This window comes from Ovis aries, chromosome 1 (assembly GCF_016772045.2).
Source record: "Ovis aries strain OAR_USU_Benz2616 breed Rambouillet chromosome 1, ARS-UI_Ramb_v3.0, whole genome shotgun sequence".
NCBI classification, from domain to species: Eukaryota; Metazoa; Chordata; class Mammalia; order Artiodactyla; family Bovidae; genus Ovis; species Ovis aries.
The window spans coordinates 120765383-120793306 of NC_056054.1; the positions used below are offsets into that span (position 1 = coordinate 120765383).

General features: G+C 39.3%; 1 protein-coding gene across 1 annotated transcript; it reads left to right on the forward strand.

Annotated features, from left to right (window-relative positions):
• Positions 1–235: 235 nt before the first annotated feature.
• On the forward strand, positions 236–12858 carry LOC101111513 (alpha-1,3-mannosyl-glycoprotein 4-beta-N-acetylglucosaminyltransferase C-like). Its single transcript, XM_042229228.2, has 4 exons — positions 236–4553; positions 6150–6306; positions 6653–6767; positions 9299–12858. Exon 4 carries the CDS (start codon positions 9325–9327, stop codon positions 10432–10434), a length of 1110 nt encoding a protein of 369 aa, XP_042085162.1. The 5' UTR covers positions 236–4553; positions 6150–6306; positions 6653–6767; positions 9299–9324; the 3' UTR covers positions 10435–12858.
• Positions 12859–27924: the final 15066 nt, after the last annotated feature.

Below are 27924 nucleotides of genomic sequence, written 5' to 3' on the forward strand. Positions count from 1 at the left end.
GAGGTGGCGCGGGTCTTCTACCCTGTGCGCCCCTCACCCCCGCTGTGGGCACCTGGTGGCGGCTGGGACGACCCCCGCCCTGTGGGCTCCGTGTCAGGTGTTCTCTTCTTGGGGTCGTTGGCTGCTCTCGCCTGAGGCGAGGTGGGGGGGATGGAGGTTGCCGGCGAGGCTTAAAGCGGGCCCCTCTGGTGACTGTCCTCACCGTGCCTCCCCCCGCCCCACCTTGGCTCCACGGATCGATGTGGTGTGGTCGTGTTCTCCCGGGCCGAGCCTAAGCCGTGCCAGACGAGGGACGGGCATTCCCAGTGAACGTGTCCGCTCTTCTCGGTCTGTCCGCGGGGCCCCTCGCTTTGTCTTCCCCCCTGCTGCCCATCAGGGAGGGTGAGGAAGGCAGGGGTTGGGTGTGTGGCCTCTGGCCCTGATCTTCGGTCTCCTGTCCCTTGCCTCGGGGCGTCAGTGGGGGCCGAGTGTATGGATGTGAGATTTGGACCATAAAGAATGCTGAGAGTGGAAGAATTGATGCTTTCAAACTGTGGTGCTGGAGAAGACTCTTGAGGGTCGCTTGGACTGCAAAGAGATCCAACCAGAATCCTAAAGGAAATCAGTCCTGAATATTCATTGGTAGGACTGATGCCAGAGCTGAAACTCCAATACTTTGGTCACCTGATGCAAAAGCTGACTCATTGGAAAGAACCTTGATGCTGGGAAAGATTAATGGCAGGAAGAGAAGAGGATGACAGAGGATAAGATGTTTGGATACCATCACCAATTCAGTGGACACGAGTTTGAGCAAATTCCAGGAGGTAATGAAGGACAGGGAAGGCTGGCGTGCTGCAGTCCATGCAGTCCACAAAGAGTTGAACATGACTGAGTGACTAAACAACAACAAATTACAAGAAAAACACAAGGAAACAAAATGTCCACTCATGCATGAACAGGTAAATAAAATAGGTATATCATACAACAGAATATTTTTTCATCTTTAAAAAGGAAGAAAATTCTGCAATATGCTACAACCTGGATAAACCTTGATTACATTATGCCAAGTGAAACAAACCAGAAACAAAAAGACAAATATTGTAGGATTCCATTTATATTAAATTTATACCAAATACTTAGAGAAGTAAACATAATTAACAAAGAAATATAATTGTGGTTTCGTGGGGCTGGAGGAGTGAAACAGGGACTTATTTTTTAATGAGCATAGAGTTTCAATTTTATAAGATGAAAAGTATCATGGGGATATATGGTGATGATGGTTGCACAACAATGGAATGTATTTAATACCACTGGACTGTACACTGAAAAATTGTTAAGACGGTTAGAGGAAGGAATAAAGAAAGGCAAAAAGTAAAATAAGGAGTCAAGAAGGGGAGGAAGGAAAAGAGCAGGCAAGGAAGGAAGGAAGGGAAAGAAAGAAGCAGGGGTAGCTATATTAATTTCGATAGAGCAGACTTTAAAGCAAGACAAGTTGTCAGGGATTTTTAAAAAGAGCATTGCATATGATAAAGAGGGAAATTCTTCATGAAGACATTAACATGAAGATATGAATCCTTAATGTACATGCACCTAAAAAGTGTGTCAAAATGAATGAGGTGAAAACTGAGAACTGAAAGGAGAAAAAGATGAATCCATTATCGTAATTGAAAACCTCAACACTCCTTTATCATAAATGGATGAATTCATTAGGCAGAAAATCAGTAAGGATATAGTTGAACCCAACAATATTAACCAACTGGACATAATTGACATCCATAGACCATTTCATCTAACAACACCAGAATACACATTCTTTTCAAGTTCACATGGTAATTCACCAGTTCTCAGCCATTAGACACATCTTAACAAACTAAAAGAATAGAAGCCACATAATGCGTGCTTTCAAACGACCAGAAACCAGTAACAGAAAAATAACAAGAAAATAAAAAATATATGGAAATTAAACAAACCAAACAAAACACTTCTCAATAACACATGGGTCAAAGAAGAAATCACAAGACAAATTTTAAAATATTTTGAACTAAATGAAAATTAAAACACAACTTACCAAAATTTGTGGGATAAAGTGAAATAGCTCTTAGAGGAAATTTTATATTATTCATTTACATGAACGCATGTATTAGGAAAAAGAAAGTTATAAAAATCAATAATCCTACTTTCATTAGGAAATTAGAGATGAGAAAGCTAAATCCAAAGTAAATTGAACAGAAAGAGCTAAGAATTAAGCAGAATCAATGAAATTGAAAGTGGAAAACCAATAGAGAAGAATCAATGAAATCAAAAGCTGTTTCCATGAAAAGATCAATACAATCAATAAGCATCTAGACTAAGAAAAAACAAAAAAGACCCAAAATATTAATAATATCAGAAATGAAAGAGGGAATATCACTACAGATCCCATGAAAATTAATAATAAAATAATAATATGAACATCCCTTTGCCCACAAATTTGATAACCTACAAGAAACAAACTTCTTGAAAGACACAATCAGCCAAAACTCATACAAGAAGAAATAGATTCTGGATAGGCCTGTTCTATTAAAGAAATTGAATTAATAATGAATAACTTTCCAAAACAAAAAGCACCAGGCCCAAGTGGGTTTATTGGTGAATTCTACCCAATTCTTATTAATTATCTAAATAATTAGCAGCAATTTTACACAATCTTTTCCAGAAAACAGAAGGAGAGGGAACATTTCCAAAATTACTTTGGGGCAAGTACCACGCTGATACTAAAATCAGACAAAGACAATACAGAAAGAGAAAACAACAGGCCAACATGTCTCCTGCTTAGATGCATTGCTCCTCAACAAAACACTGGCGATTTGAAACCAGCAGTGTAAAAAAACAATTATACCCCATAACCAGGTAGGATTTACCCCAGTCATTAAAAGCTGTGCTAATGTTCTAAAATCATTTATATAATCCATCATATTCAACTAAAAAAGAAAAAAGAAAAAAGAAAAGACTAAAAAAGGAAAATCACATGATATTATCAGTAGTTGCAGTAAAAGGATATGACAAAATCCAATACCATTCATGATAAAATCTATCAATAAATGAAGAATAGAGGGGAAGAAAAAAAAATATGGAAACTTTCTCAGTTTAATAAAGACTATGAGCTACCCACCGTTAAATCACAGTTAATAAGGAGAAACTCAGTTTTCCCACTAAAATTAGGTACAAAATGAAGATGTCTATTTTTACCATTCCTTTTAAAAAAATTAATTTGTCTTAATTGGAGGATAATTACTTTACAATATTGTGATGGTTTTTGCCATCCAGTTAACAAATGAGCTAAAGACCTTAACAGATGTCTAACTGAAGAGGATATACAGATAGCAGATAGCAAATAAGCATATGAAAAGATACTCCACATCATATGTCAATAAGGAAATGCAAATTAAAACAGCAATGAGAAACACCACGACACATCTATTAGAATGACCAAAATCCAGAACTCTGACAAGAAATGCTGGCAAAGATAGGAGCAACAGAAATTCTCATACACTGCTAATGGGAATGCAAAATGGTATAAGCACTTTGGAAGACAGATTAGCTGTTTCTTATGAAACTAAACTTACTCTTACCATATGATCCAGCAATTGTGCTCCTTAGTGTTTGCCCAAAAGAGCTGAAAACTTATGTCCACACAAAAGCCTGCATACAGATCTTTATAGCAGCCATAGTCATAATTGCTGAAACAGAAGCAACCAAGACATCCTTCAACAGGTGAAAGGATAGATGGTGGTAATCCAGATAATGGAATATTATTCAGTGCTAAAAAGAAATAAGCTATGAAGTAATGAAAAGAAATGGAGGTACCTTAAACACATATTACCAATTGAAAGAAGTCAATATGAAAAGACTACACACAGTCTAATCCCAACTTTCTGGAAAAGGAAAAACTATGGAGAGTGTTAAAGCATAAGTGGGGATTGGGTAGTGGGTAAAAGAATGAATAGGTAGATTACAGAGGACTTCTAGGGCAGTGAAAATACTCTGAATGATATTAAAATGGTAGATACATGTCATTTATACATTTATGTCATTTATACTAAACCCATAGAATGTACAATTCCAAGAATGAACCTTACTGTAAACTGTGGACTTTGAGTAATAATGATGTGTCATTGTGGATTAATCAATTATAACAAATGCATCACTCTGAGGAGTGGTGTTGATGCATATGTAAGGGCAAGGGGGTAAATGGAAAATCTCTGTATCTTTTTTCAGTTTTGCAGCAAACTTAAAACTGCCCTAAAAATTATCTTTAAAAAAGAATGCTAATTACACAAGTAAGCTGTATTTTCTTGATTCATTAGCAAAATATCACTACCAAATGAAAACTTTTATCAATAGTGTGTAAATTGCAGATTATAAGTATGCATCCAAGGATCACAGATTGAGAACCAGCTGCTGTACAAGCTCCCCGTGTCGGCACCATGAAAGATTTCCTATGGATACTCATTGTTATTGCAATAGCGATGGTGTTCCCAATATTTTTTTTCATTAAAGAAAACCCCTTTGATACTGCAAGTTTCCTGTCTTTGGTAAGTACCAGAAAGTATGGGTGGGGTAAAAGTTGAAATCTCTGGACTAGAAAAACAGGGGGACATCAAGTGTCTATTTATGTGAAATTATCACTAAATAGTAGACACTCGAAGAAAGTAAAAGTGAAGTCACTCACTTTGAGTATCTGACTCTTTGCAACCCCATGGACTTTAGTTGGCCAGGCTCCTCTGTCCATGGGATTTTCCAGGCAAGAATACTGGAGTGGGTTGCCATTTCCTTCTCCAGGGGATCTTCCTGACCCAGGGATCGAACCCGGGTTTCCCACATTACAGGCAGACTCTTTACTGTCTGAGCCACCAGGGAATCCTAGACACTCAAAAAAGAAAGATAACAAATCTTAAGGACTCAAAATATCATTTTTCTTTGATGGAAACAGTAAGGGATGTGGCATTCTGAAAAGAGAGAATTCAGGGCTGGGAAGAAATAACACTGTTTAATGTTTACTTAAAGCTGCCCTCCCCTCCTTTTTTAACAGCAATCGATAAGGTAGAAAATATTTTCCTTGTTTAAAAAAATTTAGAAAATTTCCCTTGGTTTCCAAGTTATACATTTCCCCCCATTTTTATACAATAGGATCTCAAACCTCAGAGAAGTTGTCATTTCCCCAAGCCAAGAAAATTCTAGGGAGTTGGGCTTCCCTGGTGGCTTAGACGGTGCTCATGATGCAGCAGATCCAGATTTGATCCATGGGTGAGGAAGAAACCCTGGAGAAGGGAAAGGCTACCCACTCCAGTATTCTTGCCTAGAGAATTCCATGGACAGAGAAGCCTGGCTGTCTAGAGTCCATGGAGTCGCAAAGAGTCGGACATGACTAAACAATGAACACTTTCACTTTCAAGAAAATTTCACCAGAAAACGGTAACAGCAAAGAAGAAAAGGGAGAGTGGTGAATGAATTTGGAAGGGTGAAGTGCCACCAATGGGAAAGAGTTTAGATTGGGGCATTGGGGTAGTATTACCTGGTCTCCCATAATTCTAAAGGAGACAGGTTGTCTGCTGTATCTCTTGGGCTTCCCAGGTGGTGCAGTGGTAAAGAGTCCACCTGCTAATGGAGGAGATGCAGGAGACATGTTCAATCCCTGGGCCAGTAATATCACCTGGAGAAGGAAATGGAAACCCACTCCAGTACTCTTGCTGGAAAAATCTCATGGACAGAGGAGACTGTCAGGCTACAGTTCATGGAGTCACAAGGAGTTGGACATGACTAAGCAACTGAGCACTCCTGTATCTCTCACACCTAACATGTTTTGCCCTTCATGGGATTAAATGACCCATGTCAGACTGTAGTCATAAAGATGATTGTGGGTGAAAAATGGCATAGACTGACATTATCTCATTCCCTACATAAAATGGAAGATAACTAAATAAATACCATCTCCCTTCACTCCAGGACCCATAACCTATACAAGAACCTCTGGTGTAAAACTTTTTCAGAAGATAAGTAAGAAACTGAAATGAGCCCTGAGCAAGCTGCCCTCTGTCCTGGAGACAGGTTATTTATGTTGTACAAAGGGGAATCCAGGCATTATTCTCACAAGGCATGAATGTTATAAGTGAGACTTACCCTTTTCTCAGCAGGAAAAGGAGATGGTAGCTTGGCAAAGAGCCCGAATGCAGATCAGCCCTAGTAGAACAAACTACGTGGAAACCTTCAAAGATATGCAGAAAAACTCAGAACCACTAAAAAATGTGGATTCCTGTATCTTGATTGGAGCTCCTCCTGTGAAAAAAAGTGAGTGTGCTCAAGAGGATATGCGATGCAGGGGCAGGTTATGTAAGGGTATATAGAGAAGGCAGGTGGAAAGCAAAAGGGACCTATGACAACATTTGACACAGATCACTCTCTTTCAACATTCTTTAATTGCTTCCAAGGATCCTAGATTCTTATGATTTTCCTCTAAATTTCTTGATAGTTCCTCAGTCTCATGCTGATTTATCTTCTGGCTCCAACATCTAAATGTTAATATATCCCAGAGCTCAGTCCTTATCTAGACTTACTTTTTTAAAAGTTGAAGTATAGTTGACTTTCAATACTGTATTAGTTTCATTGTATAGCATTGTGATTTGATTTTTTGCAGGTTATATTCCATTATGGGTTGCAATACCCAGTACCCTATAAGCTTAGTTTCTTGGTTCACTCACCCAGTCTCATGGTTTTCAGTATCATCTACAGCAGCAGCCTATAATCTTGAGGTAAGTGTAACTGTTATCCTCACTGGCCTCTGCTGCAGTATCCCTTTCTCTCTTGTCCCTGACAACCATGCTGGCATCTGTTACTGAAGTCTATGGCTAGCTAGGGAACATGAGACCTTTTAAATCAGGACTTTTAATACTCTTCATAAGGAAAACACCTTTTTTTTCTTTACATTTAAGTGCATTTTTGAGTTGAATGCATTTTCAAATATCGGTATTGAACTCATAATGTGTTTTATCTCTTAAAAATGTTTCAGCTCTGTTCACTAGAGCCTAGAAATGACTTACTACAATGAGCACTCATTACATAAATCCCATTTTTCACTAGAAAGAACTTCCTCTAAAAGGAGTTCCTTGGAAAAAGGCTGACTCCGGGTCACAGGCAGGAACTATTCCATATAGAAAGGAAGCTTTTGAATACAGCTAAAGTTGTATCAAAAGGGCTCAGGACCCAATTTTAAGAGGCTGATTATCTCTCATAATTAATTATCCTACCAAAGATAGGACAATTTGAACATCAATAAAGATAAAATTTCAATGGTATGAAAACCATGAGTACATAGATATATAAACAACAACAACAACCAAAAAGCAAAAATATTGTCACTATGGAGAACGTGAGGGAACCAGCTCCTAGCATTATTTTGAAAGCTAGTAAATAAAGGGAAAGAATCAAATATTTATCTCACTTTCCTTATGTGAACTATACTACTTGGAAACCAAGAAGTAGATGAAGGGAATTTTCTCTTTTTTTAAAAAATATAAATTTATTTATTTTAATTGGAGGTTAATTACTTTACAATATTGCATTGGTTTTGCTATACATCAACATGTATCCGCCACAGGTATACACATGTTCCACATTCTGAACCTCCATCCCTCCTCCGTCCCCGTACCATTCCTCTGGGCCGTCTCAGTGCACCAGCCCCAAGCATCCAGTATCATGCATTGAACCTGGACTGGTGACTCGTTTCATATACGATATTATACATGTTTCAATGCCATTCTCCCAAATCATCCCACCCTCTCCCTCTCCCACAGAGTACAAAAGACTGTTCTATATAGCATTCCAGTTAACAAATGAATAAGGAATGTTACCCTTAGAATATCACCATATTGCAACCTCTGGAGTATTAATGAATCTAGACACTGAACTTCAAAGTCTGCTAACATCCTAAAAACAGAAATAACCTGCCATTATATGCCTTCTGATAGAGGAAAGTATCACCAACTCATAAAGTATTATTGCCAGAAAATATAACCTGAATTTGATCAAATCCTCATGTCAATATTTTCTACAAACTCTGATCTCTACAAGTTTGTTCTTTTGCCAAAGAATTTGATTTCCTTTCCAATCTCTTTGAGACTGGATTTAATATATTTGAAATGTTCTTCTATGCACTGTTTCCTGTTAGTTTCTATTTTCAGAGTTCTGTTCTTGGTTGAGTTGTTTTTCTTCCTTTATATTGGTGATTCTTGTTTCAAGCTTTATAATCAAATGTTTGGCGATTTATCTTTCAGATTAATATTCAAGAATCTAGATTGTTCATTTGTTCTCTCTAAATAGCCATCTCTGTTTACCACTCTGTTACAGTGGGTTGTGATTAAGAAAGCTTGCCTCATTAGATTGCAGGGAAGAAGTGACATAAAGAGAAAGCAAGGAATGTGGGTAGCTGATTCGGGTGAACTAACCCTTTGTCTCTTCTATTAGAGCTCTAAGTCACCTGTGCTATTTACCTCCTTATCTGCTTAGATAAACTTCTCTGGCAACCTCTATAGTTCTGAATATCTACTTCATGTTCTTCAAGGAACCATACGTAGAACTTTACCATATAAACAAATGCCAGCCAGCTGTGTTTTTTCCTTTTTTCCTCTTGCGTCTAGAGTTCTTGGCTTCCATTCTTAAGTTCTCTCCAGCCATAGGACTCACACCCTGGCAGATCTCTCACCAGCCACTTGGTGATCACTGGTTCAGTAGTTTTGGAAATAATTTCGTGATTAACTATCCAGGTGACCATCCCAGGTCCCTTTCCTTTGTGTTTGGTGGCTCAAACTTAGAATTCTTCTGAGGCTTTTAGAATAAAGACGTATCTGTGCAGTCATTTTCTCTGTGTGTCTTTTGAAATATGAATTCTTATGCTTAGATTTCTCCAATCCTATTGCATATTCTCTCATTCTTGCAGGAATTCATTAAATATTGCAATTCTCTCATGGTAACCTTTCTGGTTTTTCAATGCGATTTTGGGAAGGAGGAGACGCAGCTGCAAATGTTTTTAGTCTATCATCTTTATTTCTTCTACAATAGTTTTTCAAAGTTAACACTAAAAAAACCCTCACAACTTGTGATGAAGCATTACTCCTAACATAGTCCATACTCAGGTCTAGGGGGAAGAAAGTGTAAAATAGCTATAATAATACAGAGAGTTGGCATTTTGGAAAGACATAAGAAAATCTTATAACCTCAACCATAGCAACTATTTCCTTCACTTCCCTACGTTGATACAAGTTCTTTTTTTCCCCCTCAATCCTAGGATTGCTGACCATAGGGATTTCCTCAATGAAGCGTCCCCAAAGGAGCTACCTCTTGGACACCCTGGAATCTCTCTTTTATTCTTCCTCCTTATCTGAGCAGAAACACTTCATTGTTCTGGTACACTTGGCAGATCCTGATCCCATGTGGCATAGTCAAATGATCTCCAATATCTCAACCATCTTTAAACCATATATCCAGGCCAGCCAGCTAGTAGTGATTAACACGCCTCTTAAAAGCTATCTTCCCTTGAAGAGCCTTAAGAGAAACTTTAATGACACTCCTACCTATGTAGCCTTCCGTTCCAAGAGGAACATGGATTACGCCTTCCTCATGAACTTTGCTACCAACCACTCTGACTATTTCTTGATGATTGAGGATGATGTGAAATGTGTCCCTGGATTTGTCACCCAGATAGCTACTACAGTGTCTGCATGGGAAAACAAACCTTGGGTGACTCTGGAATTCTCTCCGTTGGGCTTCACTGGAAAACTCTTTCGTACTAAAGACCTCCCTTGTTTTGTTAATTTCCTTCTCCTCTTCTACCAAGAAATGCCCTGTGACTCCCTCCTCTCCCATTTTCATGATCTTCTCATGCAGCAAACACCAGTCCAGTTCCTCCCTTCCCTCTTCCAGCACATGGGCAATTACTCCTCCTCTGAAGGCAAATTCAACAGTCTCAAGGATATAGAGTTTGAAGAGGATGACATTAGTTCTCCCAACAACCCTGCTGCCTCCATCTATACTAGCCTGAAGGCTACCAATGACTCTGTTCCCATGAATGCCTATAGCTTGAATAGGAATTTCTTTTATGCCAAGTCAGCTGAGGCTGGAAGACATCTGACTGTGGTTTTGGACTCACCTGCTAACGTGTTCCGAGTTCAAGTATTGACTGGCTCTGACCTAAAAGGTGAGAATCAGCTGAAAGAGGGACAAATAGAACTTGGCTATTCTTATACTAATCAGATCAATGACTGTGATGACTATATTCTGCTGGGACTACTGGTAAATGGCATCCTAAATAAGCAAGTATTATCTAACAAGTCTGGGAAGAAGGTAAAATGTGTGAGATTGCTAGTGACAGCAACTTCATCCTCTGGAATAATAGTCAGGCACATTAACATCTGGGTTAAGTGAAGTTTAAGTAATATGTAGAGAAGCCATTGGGAGTTCTGGAGTGGTTATACTGGAGGTTAGAGTACACAGAGTTTAAAAAATTAAAGTCTTGAAATTGGCCAGGGACATTTCATTGTTGGGTCTTTTCAATATTATTAATAATAATAATTAATAATAGCATGCTGAAAGGCAGAGTGAAGGTAACATCCTCTTGGTACCAGAGAGCCACTAGTGGAAGAAGTAGGCTTGTCAAACCCTTCACTGTTTTTCTATCCAAAAGGATCTACCATCCAAAATTTGTTCCTTGGGTGAGAATACCAGGCTTCTAGGGACAACAACATGTAGGTAGGACTGATTGATGCTCATATCACATCCAAGAGATTCATTCCTTCCTGTGTGGCAGGAAGAAGTAGATTGGTCAGGAGGGAAAAATGACCTCTCCGTAATCTCATTTGCCATTATAAGACAGTTATTCATTTGACAAGTGTTTATTGATTATCTCTATGGTTAGGTAGAATCCTCTTCTACATAACCACTCAACATGCCAGAATATTCTTTTCTACATGGAATTAAAATTATTAAAAATAATTTTCTTTGATTTCTGGTAGATCCTGTCCCCAGCATAGTTTTATCTCTGGGACTATAAATTTTATTTCCATAGGTGTATCTCTGGATGTTTCTGATAGGAAAACTTTGGATGTTTTATTAACATTTTTTAAGTTCAGTTTGGATATGAGATCTTTACACTCAAAAAGTTTGAGCTCTGAGCCCTGAGCTCAACTAATGAGCAGTGTATGGTTTTTCCTAGCTTGAGAACACCTTCTGTGAAGGCATGGGATAAGGAAAAAGAAAGGACAGTTTTAGGAGAACTATTTGAGGAGAACTGAAATGAAATAAAAAATCTTAGAAAGATCTGGAAAGTTTTGAAATAGGAGAATAGGATGGAAACAAGGAAAGGGATTGGGGAAAGTAAAAATGGAAAGTAAATGCTTTGAGAGCATCAGGTGCAGGGGAATGGGGCCAGTGTATCCCATAGATGTGAAAATGCACAATTCAAATCTCCTGCTACAGGCAGGATGATTGACTGATAACTCCACGAATTGCCCTCTGAATTCACTCCAGTGTTGGTGTGTCAGGGCCATGTTTCCCACAGAATGCTCCCAGTCAATGACTGACACACCAGGAACACTATCAAGTCCCATTCTGGCAAGATGGTGGAGTCCCAATAGGTGATATCAGCTCAAGGACTCACCATCGACCTGTTTGAAACTTTCTTAGAATAATGCTGCAATCCTAGACTCTTCCTAGCCAGTTCTTCTTTCTCTGTCACCTTTCACAGTTTTCAGAACTTCACCACAATCTGAAGCCTTGCCAGTAAAAATCTCCCTCCATCAGTAAATCTCTTGACTCTCAAATCCCATTTTCAGCTTCTTGGCAAATGTGAACTATTAAAAAGGTATTGAGAATATGCTAAGAAAATGGCTAGTAAGATGAAGATTCTTTAATTTCTGTGTATTATGAAATCTTTAATAATCTTCTTTTACTTGATTTCTAGTTTCATTCCATTGTGGTAGGAAAAGATACTTGATGTAATTTCTATCTTCTTGAATTTTTTGAGAATTGTTTTGTGGTGTAATATGTGATGTATGCTAGAAAATGTTTCATATACACTTGAGGAGAAACATATTCTGCTGCTTTTGGATGAAATGTTCTATATATGTATATTAGGTTCATTTTGTAATAATGTTCAAGTTAACTTTTTTTTTTACAGTTTATTCTCTGTTTGGGTGATACATGCATTGTTTAGAGTGAGGTATAATATCTGAAACTATTATCATATTGCTGTTTATTTATTCTTTTCTTTTAGTGTTTATTTATATAGTTAGGTGCTCTGACATTGAGTGCATAAGCATTTACCTTTATTATTTCCTTTAGATGAATTGGCATCTTCATATAATGAAATTCTTTGTCCCTTATGATCATTGTTAGCTTAAAGCCTATTTTGTATGATAAAGTTATAACTACCCTTATCATCTTTAGGTTATCATTTGCTTGAAATATCTTTTTATATCTCCTCACTCTCAGCCTCCATGTGTTCTTAAAGCTAAAATGAATCTCTTGAAGGTAACGTATTGTTGGATATTATTTTTTTTATCCATTCAGTCTTTCTCTTTTTATTATAAAATGTAATCCATTTACAATTAAGTAAGTATTGGTATATAAGGAATTGTGTCACCATTTAAAAATTGTTTTCTGAATCTTTTGCAAATCCATTTTCTCCTTTCCTCCTCTCTTCTTGTCTTTTGATGTCTTGCTGTGACTTAATAATTCTTTATGGTGATTTTGTAACTTTTAAGATGGGATGATGACTCTTTATAATATTTTGTTTATGGACTTCAGGCTTTTCCTTTGTAATTACTATGATACATAAAATATGTTACAATATCCTGTTTTAATGGTTAATTTAATAGCATACAGAAACTTTACACTTTTATGTCTTCACCTTACATTTCAGGTTACTGATATAATTTATTTTTCTTATTGTGTATTCAGTATAAAATTATTAGAGTTATGGTTGCTTTCAATATTCACTTTTAACTTTCTGATAGTTGTAAATTATCTACACATGACCATTACAACATCAATCTAACTTTGACTATGTACTTAAATTTCCCAGTGAGTTTTCTTATATTTGTGTTTTTATGATGTTAATTAGCATCCTTTCATTTCAGTCTGAAGTACAACCGTTTGTATTTCTGGTAAGATAGGTCCAGTGGTGATGGAAAGCCTCAGCCTTTTTTTTTTTTTTTTTCATGGAAAGTCTTTTGTTTATGAAGGGCAGTTTTGCCTAGTATGATATTTTCTTTCAATATTTTGAATGCATCATTTCAATCTCTCCTGGCTTGTAGTTTATGCTGAGAAATCTGCTTCTTGCCTTATGGAGGCTCCCCTTGTATATGGTGTGTTGTTTTCCTCTTCTTTCAAAATTCTCTCTTTGCCTTTAACTTGACAATTTAAGAAGGCAATGACAACCCAATCCAGTACTCTTGCCTGGAAAATCCCATGGACGGAGGAGCCTGGTGGGCTACAGTCCATGGAGTTGTGAAGAGTCGGACATGACTGAAGCGACTTAGCAGCAGCAGCAGGAGCAGCTTGACAATTTAATTATAACATCTCTTGGGGTAGCCCTTTTCAATTTCAACTTATTTTGGGGTTCTGTGGGTCTCGTATGTCTCTCTATATATTTCTCTCTCCATGTTTTGGAAGTTTTCAGCCATTATATAGACTCTCTACCCCTTTCTCTTTCTGTTCTCCTTTTAGGACTTGCAATAAATTGTTTCTCTTACTGGTGTCCCTTAATTGCTGTAGGTTTTCTTCATTCTTTTTCATTTTTGTCTATTTTTTCCTCTGACTGGGTAATTTCAAACAATCATCTGAGTTCATGGATTCATTTTTCTGTTTGGTAGTTTGTGAGCTGCTGTTCAAGGGCACAATAGTTTTTTCTATTCAACCATTCCATTTTCCTGCTTTAGGATTTCTGGTTTTATGTGTGTGTGTGTTGGTTGGGGGGGGGGGGAGGGAGGTAGTTTTCATTTATTTGTTGAACGTCTCATTTTGTTTATGTATTGTGCCTTAATTTCAAGTAGCTATGTGTGTGTTTATAGGTCTCTAAATGCCTTTAAGAGGATAACTCTGAATTATTTGTCAGACAGTTCATTGATCTCCTATTATTCAGGGTGGGATATTGGCATTTTATTAGTTTCCTTTGCTGGTGTCATGTTTACCTGATTCTTCACTTATATGAGGAATCTAAAAAATGATGCAAATGAACTTATTTACAAAACAGAATTAGACTTTATGACTATAAATGCCTTTTATACATATGACTTTAAATAGTGTATTCCATGTATCACAGTAGGTTGTAAGTATTTTTAATGGAATATTGTGTTTACTTATATATATGGATAAATATAAATCTATATAAATTTATATTTACATATAAATTAATATCTTATTGAAATATAGTTGCTTTACAACTTTGTATTAGTTTCTGCTGTATACACTGTGCTCTTTCAATACTCTCTGTCCCAACACATTCTTAGAACTTCTAAAAAGAAAAGATACATGCACCCCAATGTTCATAGCAGCATGATTTGCAATAACCAAGAATGGACTATTACACAGACATTAAAAAAGAATGAAATAATGTCACTTCCAGAAACATAGATGGACCTACAAATTGTCATATGAAATGAGCTAAGTTAGAGAAAGACAAATATCATATGATATTGGTTATATGTGGAATGTAAAAAGAAGACACAAACTTCTTTGCAAAATAGAAATAGACCCATAGACATGGAAAACAAATTTATGAATACCAAAGGGGAAATGGGGGAGGGATATATTAGGAGTTTTGGATTAAAATATATATATGCTCATATATGTAAAATAGATAATCAACAAAGACCTTTAGTATAGCACAGGGAACTAGTCTTGTAATAACCTCTAAGGGAAAAGAATCTGAAAAATTCAAATATGTATACATGAATTATATTTACAGTACATCTAAAATTAACACAACATTGTAAATCAACTATACTTTAATAAAAACTAAAATAAGCTTTAAAAACTCATTTCTAAGTATAAAATTGTGAAGATAAGTAAGGAGAGTGTAACTCTAATAAATGCATATCTTTTAAAAATAGAAGTATAGTTGACTTTCAATATTATATTAGTTTCAGGTGTAAGTTGTGTCTGACTTTTGGACCCAAGGCACTGTAACCCACCAAGCTCCTCTGTCCATGGGATTTCATAGGCAAGAATACTGCAGTGGGTTGCCATTTCCTTCTCCTGGGGATCTTCCTGATCCAGGGATTGAACTCATGTCTCCTTCATTGCAAGCAAATTCTTTACCCACTTAGCCATCTGGGAAACCCTTTAGTTTTTAATCTTTTGTCCATTAGTCTTTAATCATCAACCACAAATGGATAGTCATAATAAAAGAAATAGACACAAACTTTGGACCTTAGACATAAATTCTCTCAACATCAACTTAAATAAAAAACTATAAAAATTATAGTTGGAAACTTCACATGAGAAAATTTACATAAGCTAGTTTGATGTTTAGTTTTTATATATAACATGAGGAGCATGATCCATGAAGGAAAAATCAGTAATATAGACTTTATTAAATCTAAAATGTACATTCTGTGGAAAACAGAAAATATTCAAAGAATGGAAAGGTAAGTCTCTAGAATATATTTGCAAAACACATTATGTGAGGAAAGACTTTCATTAAAAATACTAAAAAAAAAAAAAACAAAAACCAAACAACCAGTAAAACTTCACAGTAAGAGAAAAATCCCTGAATTGAAACAAGTAGACAGATATATAAATAGACATCTTACCAAAGCATATATAAAGTCCTCAACATTGGGGAAATATGGAAAATAAAATGCATCATGCACAAGAGAAAGCAAAGGAAAAAACAGTGATATGCTTATCCATCTATTAAAATGGCTAAGAAATAAAAACTGAGACTACCAATTGCTGGTGAAGATGTAAGACAACAGAAAAACTTCCTCTTTGCTGATGGGAATCCAAATGGTAAAGCTGCTTGGGAAGACATCGTGCCAGATTCTTGTGAAGCTAAGCATACAATCTCCATGCTGTGCTGTGCTTAGTCACTCAATCATGTTTGACTCTTTGCAATCCCATGGACTGTACCATGCCAGCCTCCTGTCCATGTGGATTCTGCAGGCTTAATAAACTGTTAATAAAATTAATAGTTTTCTAAATTTCTATATTTTCTAAAACTAATAGTTATTCTCCAAGTTAATAAAATACTAGTTCAGTTCAGTCGCTCAGTCATATCCGACTCTTTGCGACCCCATGAATTGCAGCACGCCAGGCCTCCCTGTCCATCACCATCTCCCGAAGTTCACTCAGACTCACATCCATCGAGTCCGTGATGCCATCCAGCCATCACATCTTCGGTTGTCCCCTTCTCTTCCTGCCCCCAATCCCTCCCAGCATCAGAGTCTTTTCCAATGAGTCAACTCTTCGCATGAGGCGGCCAAAGTACTGGAGTTTCAGCTTTAGCATCATTCCTTCCAAAGAAATCCCAGGGTTGATCTTCAGAATGGACTGGTTGGATCGCCTTGCAGTCCAAGGGACTCTCAAGAGTCTTCTCCAACACCACACTTCAAAAGCATCAACCCTTCAGGGCTCAGCCTTCTTCACAGTCCAACTCTCACATCCATACATGACCACTGGAAAAACCATAGCCTTGACTAGACGGACTTTAGTCGGTAAAGTAATGTCTCTGCTTTTGAATATACTATCTAGGTTGGTCATAACTTTTCTTCCAAGGAGTAAGTGTCTTTTAATTTCATGGCTGCAGTCACCATCTGCCGTGATTTTGGAGCCCCCTAAAATAAAGTCTGACACTGTTTCTTCTGTTTCCCCATCTATTTCCCATGAAGTGATGGGACTGGATGCCATGATCTTCGTTTTCTGAATGTTGAACTTTAAGCCAACTTTTTCACTCTCTTCTTTCACTTTAATCAAGAGGCTTTTTAGTTCCTCTTTGCTTTCTGCCATAAAGGTGGGGTCATCTGCATATCTGAGGTTATTGTTATTTCTCCCAGCAATCTTGATACCAGCTTGTGTTTCTTCCAGCCCAGAGTTTCTCATGATATACTCTGCATAGAAGTTAAATAAGCAGAGTGACGATATACAGCCTTGATGTACTCCTTTTCCTATTTGGAACCAGCCTGTTCCATGTCCAGTTCCACCTGTTGCTTCCTGACCTGCATACAGATTTCTCAAGAGGCAGGTTAGGTGGTCTGGTATTTCCATCTCTTTCAGAATTTTCCACAGTTTATTGTGATCCACACAGTCAAAGGCTTTGGCATAGTCAATAAAGCAGAAATAGATGTTTTTCTGGAGCTCTCTTGCTTTTTCCATGATCCAGCAGATGTTGACAATTTGATCTCCGGTTCCTCTGCCTTTTCTAAAACCAGCTTGAACATCAGGGAGTTCACGGTTCACGTATTGCTGAAGCCTGGCTTGAAGAATTTTGAGCATTACTTTACTAGCGTGAGATGAGTGCAATTGTGCAGTAGTTTGAGCATTCTTTTGCATTGCTTTTCTTTGGGATTGGAAAGAAAACTGACCTTTTCCAGTCCTGTGGCCACTGCTGAGTTTCCAAATTTGCTGGCATATTGACTGTAGCACTTTCACAGCATCATCTTTCAGGATTTGAAAGAGCTTCACTGGAATTCCATCACCTCCGCTAGCTTTGTTCATAGTGATGCTTTCTAAGGCCCACTTGACTTCACATTCCAAGATGTCTGGCTCTAGATTAGTGATCACATCATCATGATTATCCGGGTCTTGAAGATGTTTTTTGTACAGTTCTTCCGTGTATTCTTGTCACCTCTTCTTAATATCTTCTGCTTCTGTTAGATCCATACCATTTCTGTCCTTTATCGAGCCCATCTTTGCATGAAATGTTCCCTTGGTATCTCTAATTTTCTTGAAGAGATCTCTAGTCTTTCCCATTCTGTTGTTTTCCTCTATTTCTTTGCATTGATCGCTGAAGAAGGCTTTCTTATCTCTTCTTGCTATTCTTTGGAACTCTGCATTCAGATGCTTATATCTTTCCTTTTCTCCTTTGCTTTTCGCCTCTCTTCTTTTCACAGCTATTTGTAAGGCCTCGCCAGACAGCCATTTTGCTTTTTTGCATTTCTTTTCCATGGGGATGGTCTTGATCCCTGTCTCCTGTACAATGTCACGAACCTCATTCCATAGTCATCAGACACTCTATCTACCAGCTCTAGGCTCTTAAATCTATTTCTCACTTCCACTGTATAATCATAACGGATTTGATTTAGGTCATACCTAAATGGTCTAGTGGTTTTCCCTGCTTTCTTCAATTGAAGTGTGAATTTGGTAATAAGGAGTTCATGCTCTGAGCCACAGTCAGCTCCTGGTCTTGTTTTTGCTGACTGTATAGAGCTTCTCCATTTTTGGCTGCAGAGAATATAATCAATCTGATTTTGGTGTTGACCATCTGGTGATGTCCATGTGTAGAGTCTTCTCTTGTGTTGTTGGAAGAGGGTGTTTGCTATGACCAGTGATTTTTCTTGGCAAAACTCTATTAGTCTTTGCCCTGCTTCATCCCACATTCCAAGGCCAAATTTTCCTGTTACTCCAGGTGTTTCTTGACTTCCTACTTTTGCATTCCAGTACCCTAGAATGAAAAGGACACCTTTTTGGGGTGTTAGTTCTAAAAGGTCTTGTAGGTCTTCATAAAACCATTCAACTTCAGCTTCTTCAGCGTTGCTGGTTGGGGCATAGACTTGGATACCTGTGATACTGAATGGTTTGCCTTGGAGACGGACAGAGATCATTCTGTCATTTTGAGATTGCATCCAAGTACTGCATTTTGGACTCTTTTGTTGACCATGATGGCTAGTCCATTTCTTCTGAGTGATTCCTGCCCGCAGTAGTGGATATAATGGTCATCTGAGTTAAATTCCCCCATTCCAGTCCATTTTAGTTCACTCATTCCTAGAATGTTGGTGTTCACTCTTGCCATCTCTTGTTTGACCACTTCCAATTTGCCTTGATTTATGGACCTGACATACCAGTTTCCTATGCAGTATTGCTCTTTACAGCATAGGATCTTGCTTCTATCACCAGTCACATCCACAACTGTGTATTGTTTTTGCTTTGGCTCCATCCCTTCATTCTTTCTGGAGTTATTTCTCCACTGATCTCCAGTAGCATATTGGGCACCTAGTGACCTGGGGAGTTCCTCTTTCAGTATCCTATCATTTTGCCTTTTCCTACTGTTCATGGGGTTCTCAAGGCAAGAATACTGAAGTGGTTTGCCATTCCCTTCTCCAGTGGACCACATTCTGTCAGACCTCTCCACCATGACCCGCCCATCTTGGGTTGCCCCACAGGCATGGCTTGGTTTCATTGAGTTAGACAAGGCTGTGGTCCTAGTGTGATTAGATTGACAAGTTTTCTGTGAGTATGGTTTCAGTGTGTCTGCCCTCTTGCAACACCTACTGTCTTACTTGGGTTTCTCTTACCTTGGGTGTGGGGTATCTCTCACGTCTGCTCCAGCAAAGCACAGCCGCTGCTCCTTACCTTGGATGAGGGGTATCTCCTTACTGCCACTGTTCCTGACCTTCATCGTGGGATAGCTCCTCTAGGCCCTCCTGTGCCTGTGCAGCCATCACTCCTCGGGTTGCTCCTCCCGGGCCGCCAGCCCTGGCCTCGGGCTCGGGGTGGCTCCTCAGGGTTACTGCTCCAGGCATCGGGCGCGAGGTGGCTTCTCTCGGCCGCCCCTGACCTCGGACGCGGGGTAGCTCCTCTCAGACGCCACTGACCTTGGACGCAGGGTAGCTCCTCTCGGCCGTTCCTGTGCTGTCACAGCCTGGCACTCTAGGCCACTGCCCCTGACCTTGGACGTGGGGTAGCTCCTCTCGCCTGCACTTAGCCGGCTGGCAGCCCCCTGCGCTTAGTGCGCTGGCTCGCAGCCGCCTGCGCTTAGTAAAATACTAGTAAAACTAATTAAACAAAAGAAAAAGGAAGAAACCACAAATATTCAGTATCAGAAATCAATTGAGAAGAATTCTTTATATAGCACTTAGATGATGCTGTGAAAATAAATGCTGCACTCAATATGCCAGCAAATTGGGAAAACTCAGCAGTGGCCACAGGACTGGAAAAGGGCAGTTTTCATTCCAATCCCAAAGAAAGGCAATGCCAAAGAATGCTCAAACTACTGCACAATTGCACTCATCTCACGCTAGTAAAGTAATGCTCAAAATTCTTCAAGCCAGGCTTCAGCAATACATGAACCGTGAAATTCCAGATGTTCAAGCTGGTTTTAGAAAAGGCAGAGGAACCAGAGATCAAATTGCCAACATCTGCTGGATCATCAAAAAAGCAAGAGAGTTCCAGAAAAGCATCTATTTCTGGTTTATTGACTATACCAAGGCCTTTGACTGTGTGGATCACAACAAACTGTGGAAAATTCTGAAAGAGATGGGAATACCAGACCACCTAACCTGCCTCTTGAGAAATCTGTATGCAGGTCAGGAAGCAACAGGTGGAACTGGACATGGAACAACAGACTGGTTCCAAATAGGAAGGCTGTATATTGTCACCCTGCTTATTTGTCTTACATGCAGAATACATCATGAGAAACTCTGGGCTGGAAGAAGCACAAGCTGGAATCGTGATTGCCCGAAGAAATATCAATCACCTCAGATATGGAGATGACACCACCCTTATGGCAGAAAGTGAAGAGGAACTAAAGTACCTCTTGATGAAAGTGAAAGAGGAGAGTGAAAAATTTGGGTTAAAGCTCAACATTCAGGAAACGAAGATCATGGCATCTGGTCTCATCACTTCATGGGAAATAGATGGGGAAAGAGTGGAAACAATGTCAGACTTTATTATTTTGGGTTCTAAAATCACTGCAGATGGTGATTGCAGCCATGAAATTAAAAGACACTTACTCCTTGGAAGGAAAGTTATGACCAACCTAGACAGCATATTCCTTTGCCAACAAAGGTCCGTCTAGTCAAGGCTATGGTTTTCCCAGTGGTCATATATGGATTTGAGAGTTGAATTGTGAAGAGAGCTGAGCGCCAAAGAATTGATGCTTTTAAAGTGTGGTGTTGGAGAAGACTCTTGAGAGTCCCTTGGACTGCAAGGAGATCCATCCAGTCCATCCTAAAGGAGATAAGTTCTGGATGTTTATTGAAAGGACTGAGAGTGAAGCTGAAACACCAATACTTTGGCCACTTCATGCAAAGAGTTGACTCATTGGAAAAGACTCTGATGCTGGGAGGGATTGCAAGGAGGGGGAAAAGGGGAAGACAGAGGATGAGATGGCTGGATGGCATCACCAACTTGATGGACGTGAGTCTGAGTGAACTTCAGGAGCTGGTGATGGACAGGGAGGCCTGGCGTGCTGTGATTCATGGGGTTGCAAAGAGTTGGACACGACTGAGCGACTGAACTGAACCGAACTAGACCTTGACAAGGTACTTAGAGAACTTTGTAAAATACTTAGGACGAATAATTAAACAACAGAGGTCAAAATTCAGTATGTTATAAATACCAATGTATCATAATTGACACATAAGAATAGAATAAAATAAGAAAAGTGTATATATCTACTAAATAAATCAAATTAATAATTAGCTATAAAAAGGAACACACTTGGGTCAGTTCTAATGAGATGGATGAACCTAGAGACTATTATACCTGGAGAAGGAAATGGCAACCCACTCCAGTACTCTTGCCTGGAAAATCCCATGGATGGAGGAGCCTGGTGGTCTGCCGTCTATGGGGTTGCACAGAGTTGGACACGACTGAAGCGTCCATGGGGTAACAAAAAGTTGGACACGACTGAGCGACTTCACTTTCACTTTTCACTTTCATGTATCCGAGAAGGAAATGGAAACCCACTCCAGTGTTCTTGCCTGGAGAATCCCAGGGATGGGGGAGCCTGGTGGTCTGCCATCTATGGGGTCACACAGAGTTGGACATGACTGAAGTGACTTAGCAGCAGCGGCAGCAGCAGCAGAGACTACTATACCAAGTGAAGTCAGAAAAAGAAAGATAAATATTGTATACTAACACACACACACATATATATATATAGAATCTAGAAAGATGGTATTGATGAATTTATTTGCAAGGCAGCAGAGGAGAAATAGACATAGAGAACAGACATGGACATGGTAAGATGGGAGGAGAGGTCAAGAAGTAGGGAGAGAGTAACATGGAAACTTACATTACCATAAGTAAAATAGATAGTCAAGGGAGTTGCTGTATGACTCAGGGGACTCAAACAGGGTCTCTATCAACCTAGAGGGGTAGGATGGGGAGGAAGATGGGAGGGAGGTTTAAGAGGGAGGGGACATATGTACACCTCTGACTGATTTATGTTGACGTTTGATAGGAAACAACAAAATTCTGTAAAGCAATTATCCTTCAAGTAAAAAATAAATAAATCTTTAAAAAAGAAAAAAAATAGTTAAAAAGCCAGACCAACTAACCACAGAAGCAACAAAAACTTTCCACAGACAAAATTATAGGTCTGCAATTATAAAATACCCAAATAATTAAAAAAATTTTAACTCATAAATAATCTGCATTTGCCATTTGTGGAGAAAAATGAAAGATTTTCCAGTTTCTTTTGTGAGGCCACCATTGCACTGACACTGTAATTCTACCAGGACATTAGAAAATAAAGTATAGGCCATGTTTTTCATAAGAAAGGTGAAGATATTCTAAGCAAAGTATTATTATATAAGTTAAGCTATATAATAAATCACAATTGTATAATATCAAGTGGAACATACTTGAACAGGGGTCCTCAACCCCCAGGTTATGGACCACTATCAGTCCATAGCCTGTTAGGAACTGGGCTGCACAGCAGTAAGTGAGTGACAGGTAAGTGAGCAAAGCTTCATCTATATTTACAGCTATTCCCCATTGTTCACATTATACTCTGAGCTCCACTTCCTGTCAGATCAGCAAAGGCATTAGATTCTTATGGAAGGGGGAGCCCTACCATCAGTTGTGCATGCAAGGGATCTAGGTTGAGCACTCTTTATGAGAATTTAATGCCTGATGATCTGAGGTAGAGCTGAGGTGGTAAAGCTAGTATAGGGAAGTGGCCACAGATGGAGATCATCATTAGCAAAGAGGTTTGGCTGCACAGATATCATAATAAATCAACTGTTTACAGACTCATATCAAAACCCTATCAGTGAATGGCAAGTGACAATTAAGCTGCATCTGGTGGCAGACTTTAAATCAAAATCTGATACTTATTTTAGTGCATGCATAGCTCACATATTATTTTATTTATCGCTTCTATCCATGACTATTTCATGTACTGCATTTGTCTCAGTTACAGTTTTGATAAGCCCAAAAGCTAACCTACCCAAGATGAGTAAAAAGCAAATGTCTTTGGAGAGCTTCTTTGAACAGGGGGAAAGACCCAATGATGAGATAGCAGAAGACTCTAAGACTGTCAACAAAAAGAAACCTGAATTTTAAAGAACACCAAGAGTCCTAAACTATGGGTTCATTGCAACAGGTTAGCCACATTCTCTAAGCCCTCTTTGTATAATATGTGGTGACTGGCTAACCAATGAAGCCATGAAACCTTCAAAACTTCTTTGCCACATGGAGACTAAGCACTCTGCATTAAAAGACAATCTTTCCCAGCAGTGGAGATGCAAACATAGAGAACAGACTTGTGGATACAGTGGAGGAAGGAGAGGGTGGGATGAATTGAAAGAGTAACATTGAAACATACACGTTACCACCTAAAATAGATAACCAGTGTATGATGCAGAGAGCTCAAATCTGATGCTCTATGACAACACAGGGGGGTGGGATGGGGTAGGAGATGGGAGGGAGGTTCATGAGGGAAGGGCCATATGTATACCTATAGCTGATTCATGTTTATGTATGGCAGAAACTAACAAAATATTGTAAAGCAATTATCCTCCAATTAAAACTTTTAAAAAGTGAAACAAAGTCTTTGGAGTTTTTCAAAAGAAAAAAACATAAACACAAAGAACAGAAGGAATTATTGAAGGTCACCACTTCATCAAATATGTCTGCACTTCCTTTCCAGTATATTTTCCAGGAAAGTGTGCATATGTTATATGCACTTTTGTCACTAACATCGCAGCTGCAGAATTATTCAAGTCTTTGAATGATTACATATCAGGAAAACTGAACTGTTTCTGATTTCAGTACTTGGGACAAAAAGGTAGCTTCTGACCATAGAACACAGCCTATATAATCTATAGGGAAATGCTAACTAGCCAAGAAATATTACCTGTATTAACAATGATTTGTGGGCTGTGATTAAAATTATCAACCGCATTGAAGTACATAACCTCAAGTCACATCTGTTCATTCAGCTTTATGGAGATGAATGCAGAGCACACACATCTTCTTTTATACACGAAGTGAGATGGCTTTCTAAAGGTAGATGACTGGCCAGAGTTTTTGAGTTATGAGAACTGCTCCAGAGATTTATGCCAAAGCCTTTGACTGTGTGGATCACAAGAAACTGTGGAAAATTCTGAAAGAGATGGGAATACCAGACCACGTAACCTGCCTCTTGAGAAATCTGTATGCAGGCCAGGAAGCAACAGTTAGAACTGGACATGGAACAACAGACTGGTTCCAAATAGGAAAAGGAGTACGTCAAGGCTGTATATTGTCACCCTGCTTATTTAACTTATATGCAGAGTACATCATGAGAAACACTGGACTGAAGAAACGCAAGCTGGAATCAAGACTGCTGGGAGAAATATCAATAACCTCAGATATGCAGATGACACCACCCTTATGGCAGAAAGTGAAGAGGAGCTAAAAGCCTCTTGATGAAAGTGAAAGAGGAGAGCAAAAACGTTGGCTTAAAACTCAACATTCAGAAAACGAAGATCATGGCATCCGGTCCCATCACTTCATGGGAAACAGATAGGGAAAAAAGTGGAAACTGTCAGATTTTATTCTTTTGGGCTCCAAAATCACTACAGATGGTGACTGCAGCCATGAAATTAAAAGACGCTTACTCCTTGGAAGAAAAGTTATGACCAACCTAGGCAGTATATTCAAAAGCAGAGACATTACTTTGCCGACTAAAGTCCGTCTAGTCAAGGCTATTGTTTTTCCAGTGGTCATGTATGGATGTGAGAGTTGGACTGTGAAGAAGGTTGAGCCCTGAAGAGTTGATGCTTTTAAAGTGTGGTGTTGGAGAAGACTCTTGAGAGTCCCTTGGACTGCAAGGAGATCCAACCAGTCCGTTCTGAAGGAGATCAACCCTGGGATTTCTTTGGAAGGAATGATGCTAAAGCTGAAACTCCAGTACTTTGGCCGCCTCATGCGAAGAGTTGACTCATTGGAAAAGACTCTGATGCTGGGAGGGATTGGTGGCAGGAAGAGAAGGGGACGACCCAGGATGAGGTGGCTGGATGGCATCATAGACTCGATGGACGTGAGTCTGAGTGAACTCTGGGAGATGGTGATGGACAGGGAGGCCTGGAGTGATGTGATTCGTGGGGTCACAAACAGTCGGACATGACTGAGTGACTGAACTGAACTGAACACAAAACTTGCTTACTTGTTTAACATATTCAACCTGCTCAGTGAACTATATCTGTCACTTCAGGAGAGAACAACTGTGTTCAAGTAAGCAAATAAAGTGGCTGCATTCAAAGCCAAATTGGAATTATGGGGAGTGATGAGTGATCTTTCATATTTTTGAGATTTCACATATTAATAGAGATTTTTGAAAGGGACTGAACTGGGGCTTTTTTCTCCCAGCTGGTGCACGGTCACCTATCTCAGCTTTCAAAAGAGTTTGAGCATTACTTCCCAACCACAAAAGACCCCTGAACTGTGAAGGAATGGATCCATGACCCATCTGTGAATAAGCCAGATGAATCTACTTTGTCTGTGCTACAAGAGGATCAACTGCTTGAGATGGCAAATGATGGTGGTTTTGAAAGTAGGTTTGAAGCAACTTCAAATCTCCATGCATTCTGGATTAAAGTCAAAGTCCTGAGATTGCCACAAAAGCACTGAAAAGTCTGCTTCCGTTTGCAGCATCTTATCTTCTGCAGTGACAGCAATCAAAACAAGATTATGGAGTAGATTGGACATGAACAACAAACTTCAGGTGTTATTGTCTCTCATCACACCCAGATGAGACTATCTAGTTTCAGGAAAACAATCCCAAGGCTCCCACTGATACTGCATTATCGTGAGTGGTATAATTGTTCTTGTTGAGTTGCTCAGTCATGTCCGACTCCTTGTGATCCCTGCCAGATGAATCTACTTTGTCTGTGCTACAAGAGGATCAACTGTAGCATGCCAGGCTTCCCTATCTTTCACTATCTCTGAGAGTTTGCACAAACTCATGTCCATTGAGTTGGTGATGCCATCCAACCACTTCATCCTCTGTTGAGTGCTTCTCCTACAGCCTTCAATCTTTCCCAGCATCAGGGTCTTTTCTAATCAGTTGGCTTTGCATCAAGTGGCCAAGGTATTGGAGCTTCAGCATCAGTCCTTTCTATGAATATTCAGGGTTGATTTCTTTTAGGATAGACTAGTTTGAACTCCTTCCAGTCCAAGGGACTCAAGAGTCTTCTCCAACACCACAGTTTGAAAGCATCAATTTTTCCATGCTCAGCCTTCTTTATGGTCCAACTCTCACATACATATATGACCAGTGGAAACATGATAGCTTGGACTATATGGATCTTTGTTGGCAAAGTAATGTCTCTGCTTTTTAATATGCTGCCTAGGTATGTCAAATCTTTTCTTCCAAGGAGCAAGCATCTTTTAATTTCGTGGCTGCAGTCAAAATTCATGGTGATTTTGGAAGCCAAGAAAATGAAATCTGCCAGTGTTTTCATTTTTTCCCTTTCTGTTTGTCATGAGGTGATGGGACAGGATCTCATGATCTTAGTTTTTGAATGTTGAGTTTCAAGCCAGCTTTTTCACTCTCCTCTTTGACCTTCATCAAGAGGCTCCATAGTTCCTCTTAGCTTTTTGCCATTAGGGTGCTATCATCTGCATATCTGAGGTTGTTGATATTTCTCCTGGCAATCTTCATTCCAGCTTGTGAGTCATCAAGCTAGGGATTTTGCATGATACACTTTGCATATAAGTAAAAAAAGCAGGATGACAATATACAACCTTGACATACTCCTTTCCCAATTTAGAACCAGTTCATTGTTCCATGTCTTGTTCTAACTTGCTTCTTGACATGTGTACAGGTTAATCAGGAGACAGGTAAGGTGGCAGAGTGTTCCCATCTCTTTAAGAATTTCCTACAGTTTGTTGTGATCCACACAATCAAAGACTGTGTAAATGTATGTGTATATGTATGGCTTGGGAGCAGAAGAAGATGATGGATCAGTAAGACAGGGAGATTGCCAGCCTCCTCACAAATTTTGATACATCAAAAATTCATCAAAATATGGGACAACTCCCACAAAGCAACCTCTAGGTGACAGCAGAAGGCCCCAGGCCTCCAGAGGGGCAGGCTAAGCTCCCTGGAATGAGGTAGGAGAGAGAATGGAGACAAAAAGGGGAAAAGACAAGAGAACTTCTTGATGGAGCTTGTGCCTTGAAGGAGGGGAGAGTCATGAAGCAGGAAGAGTTCCCATGCACTGGGAAGCTCCCTCATAGGAGGGCCCAAGGGGTAGCTGTGGAATCTCAGATAACAGGGCAAAACACAGGATTAGAAGGCAGAAAACAGAGAAAACTGCACTTCTCAGCCCATAACAACTCATGGACTTGGCCCCAACCAGATTTCAGGCTTGGGGAACTGAGAGAAGCCCACAGAAGCCCCACAGCACAAAGGGCGAGCCTGGGGTGCCAAGAGAGGTGTGGCGTACAAACCTCTCCAGCACACACAAACCTAGTGGCACAGAG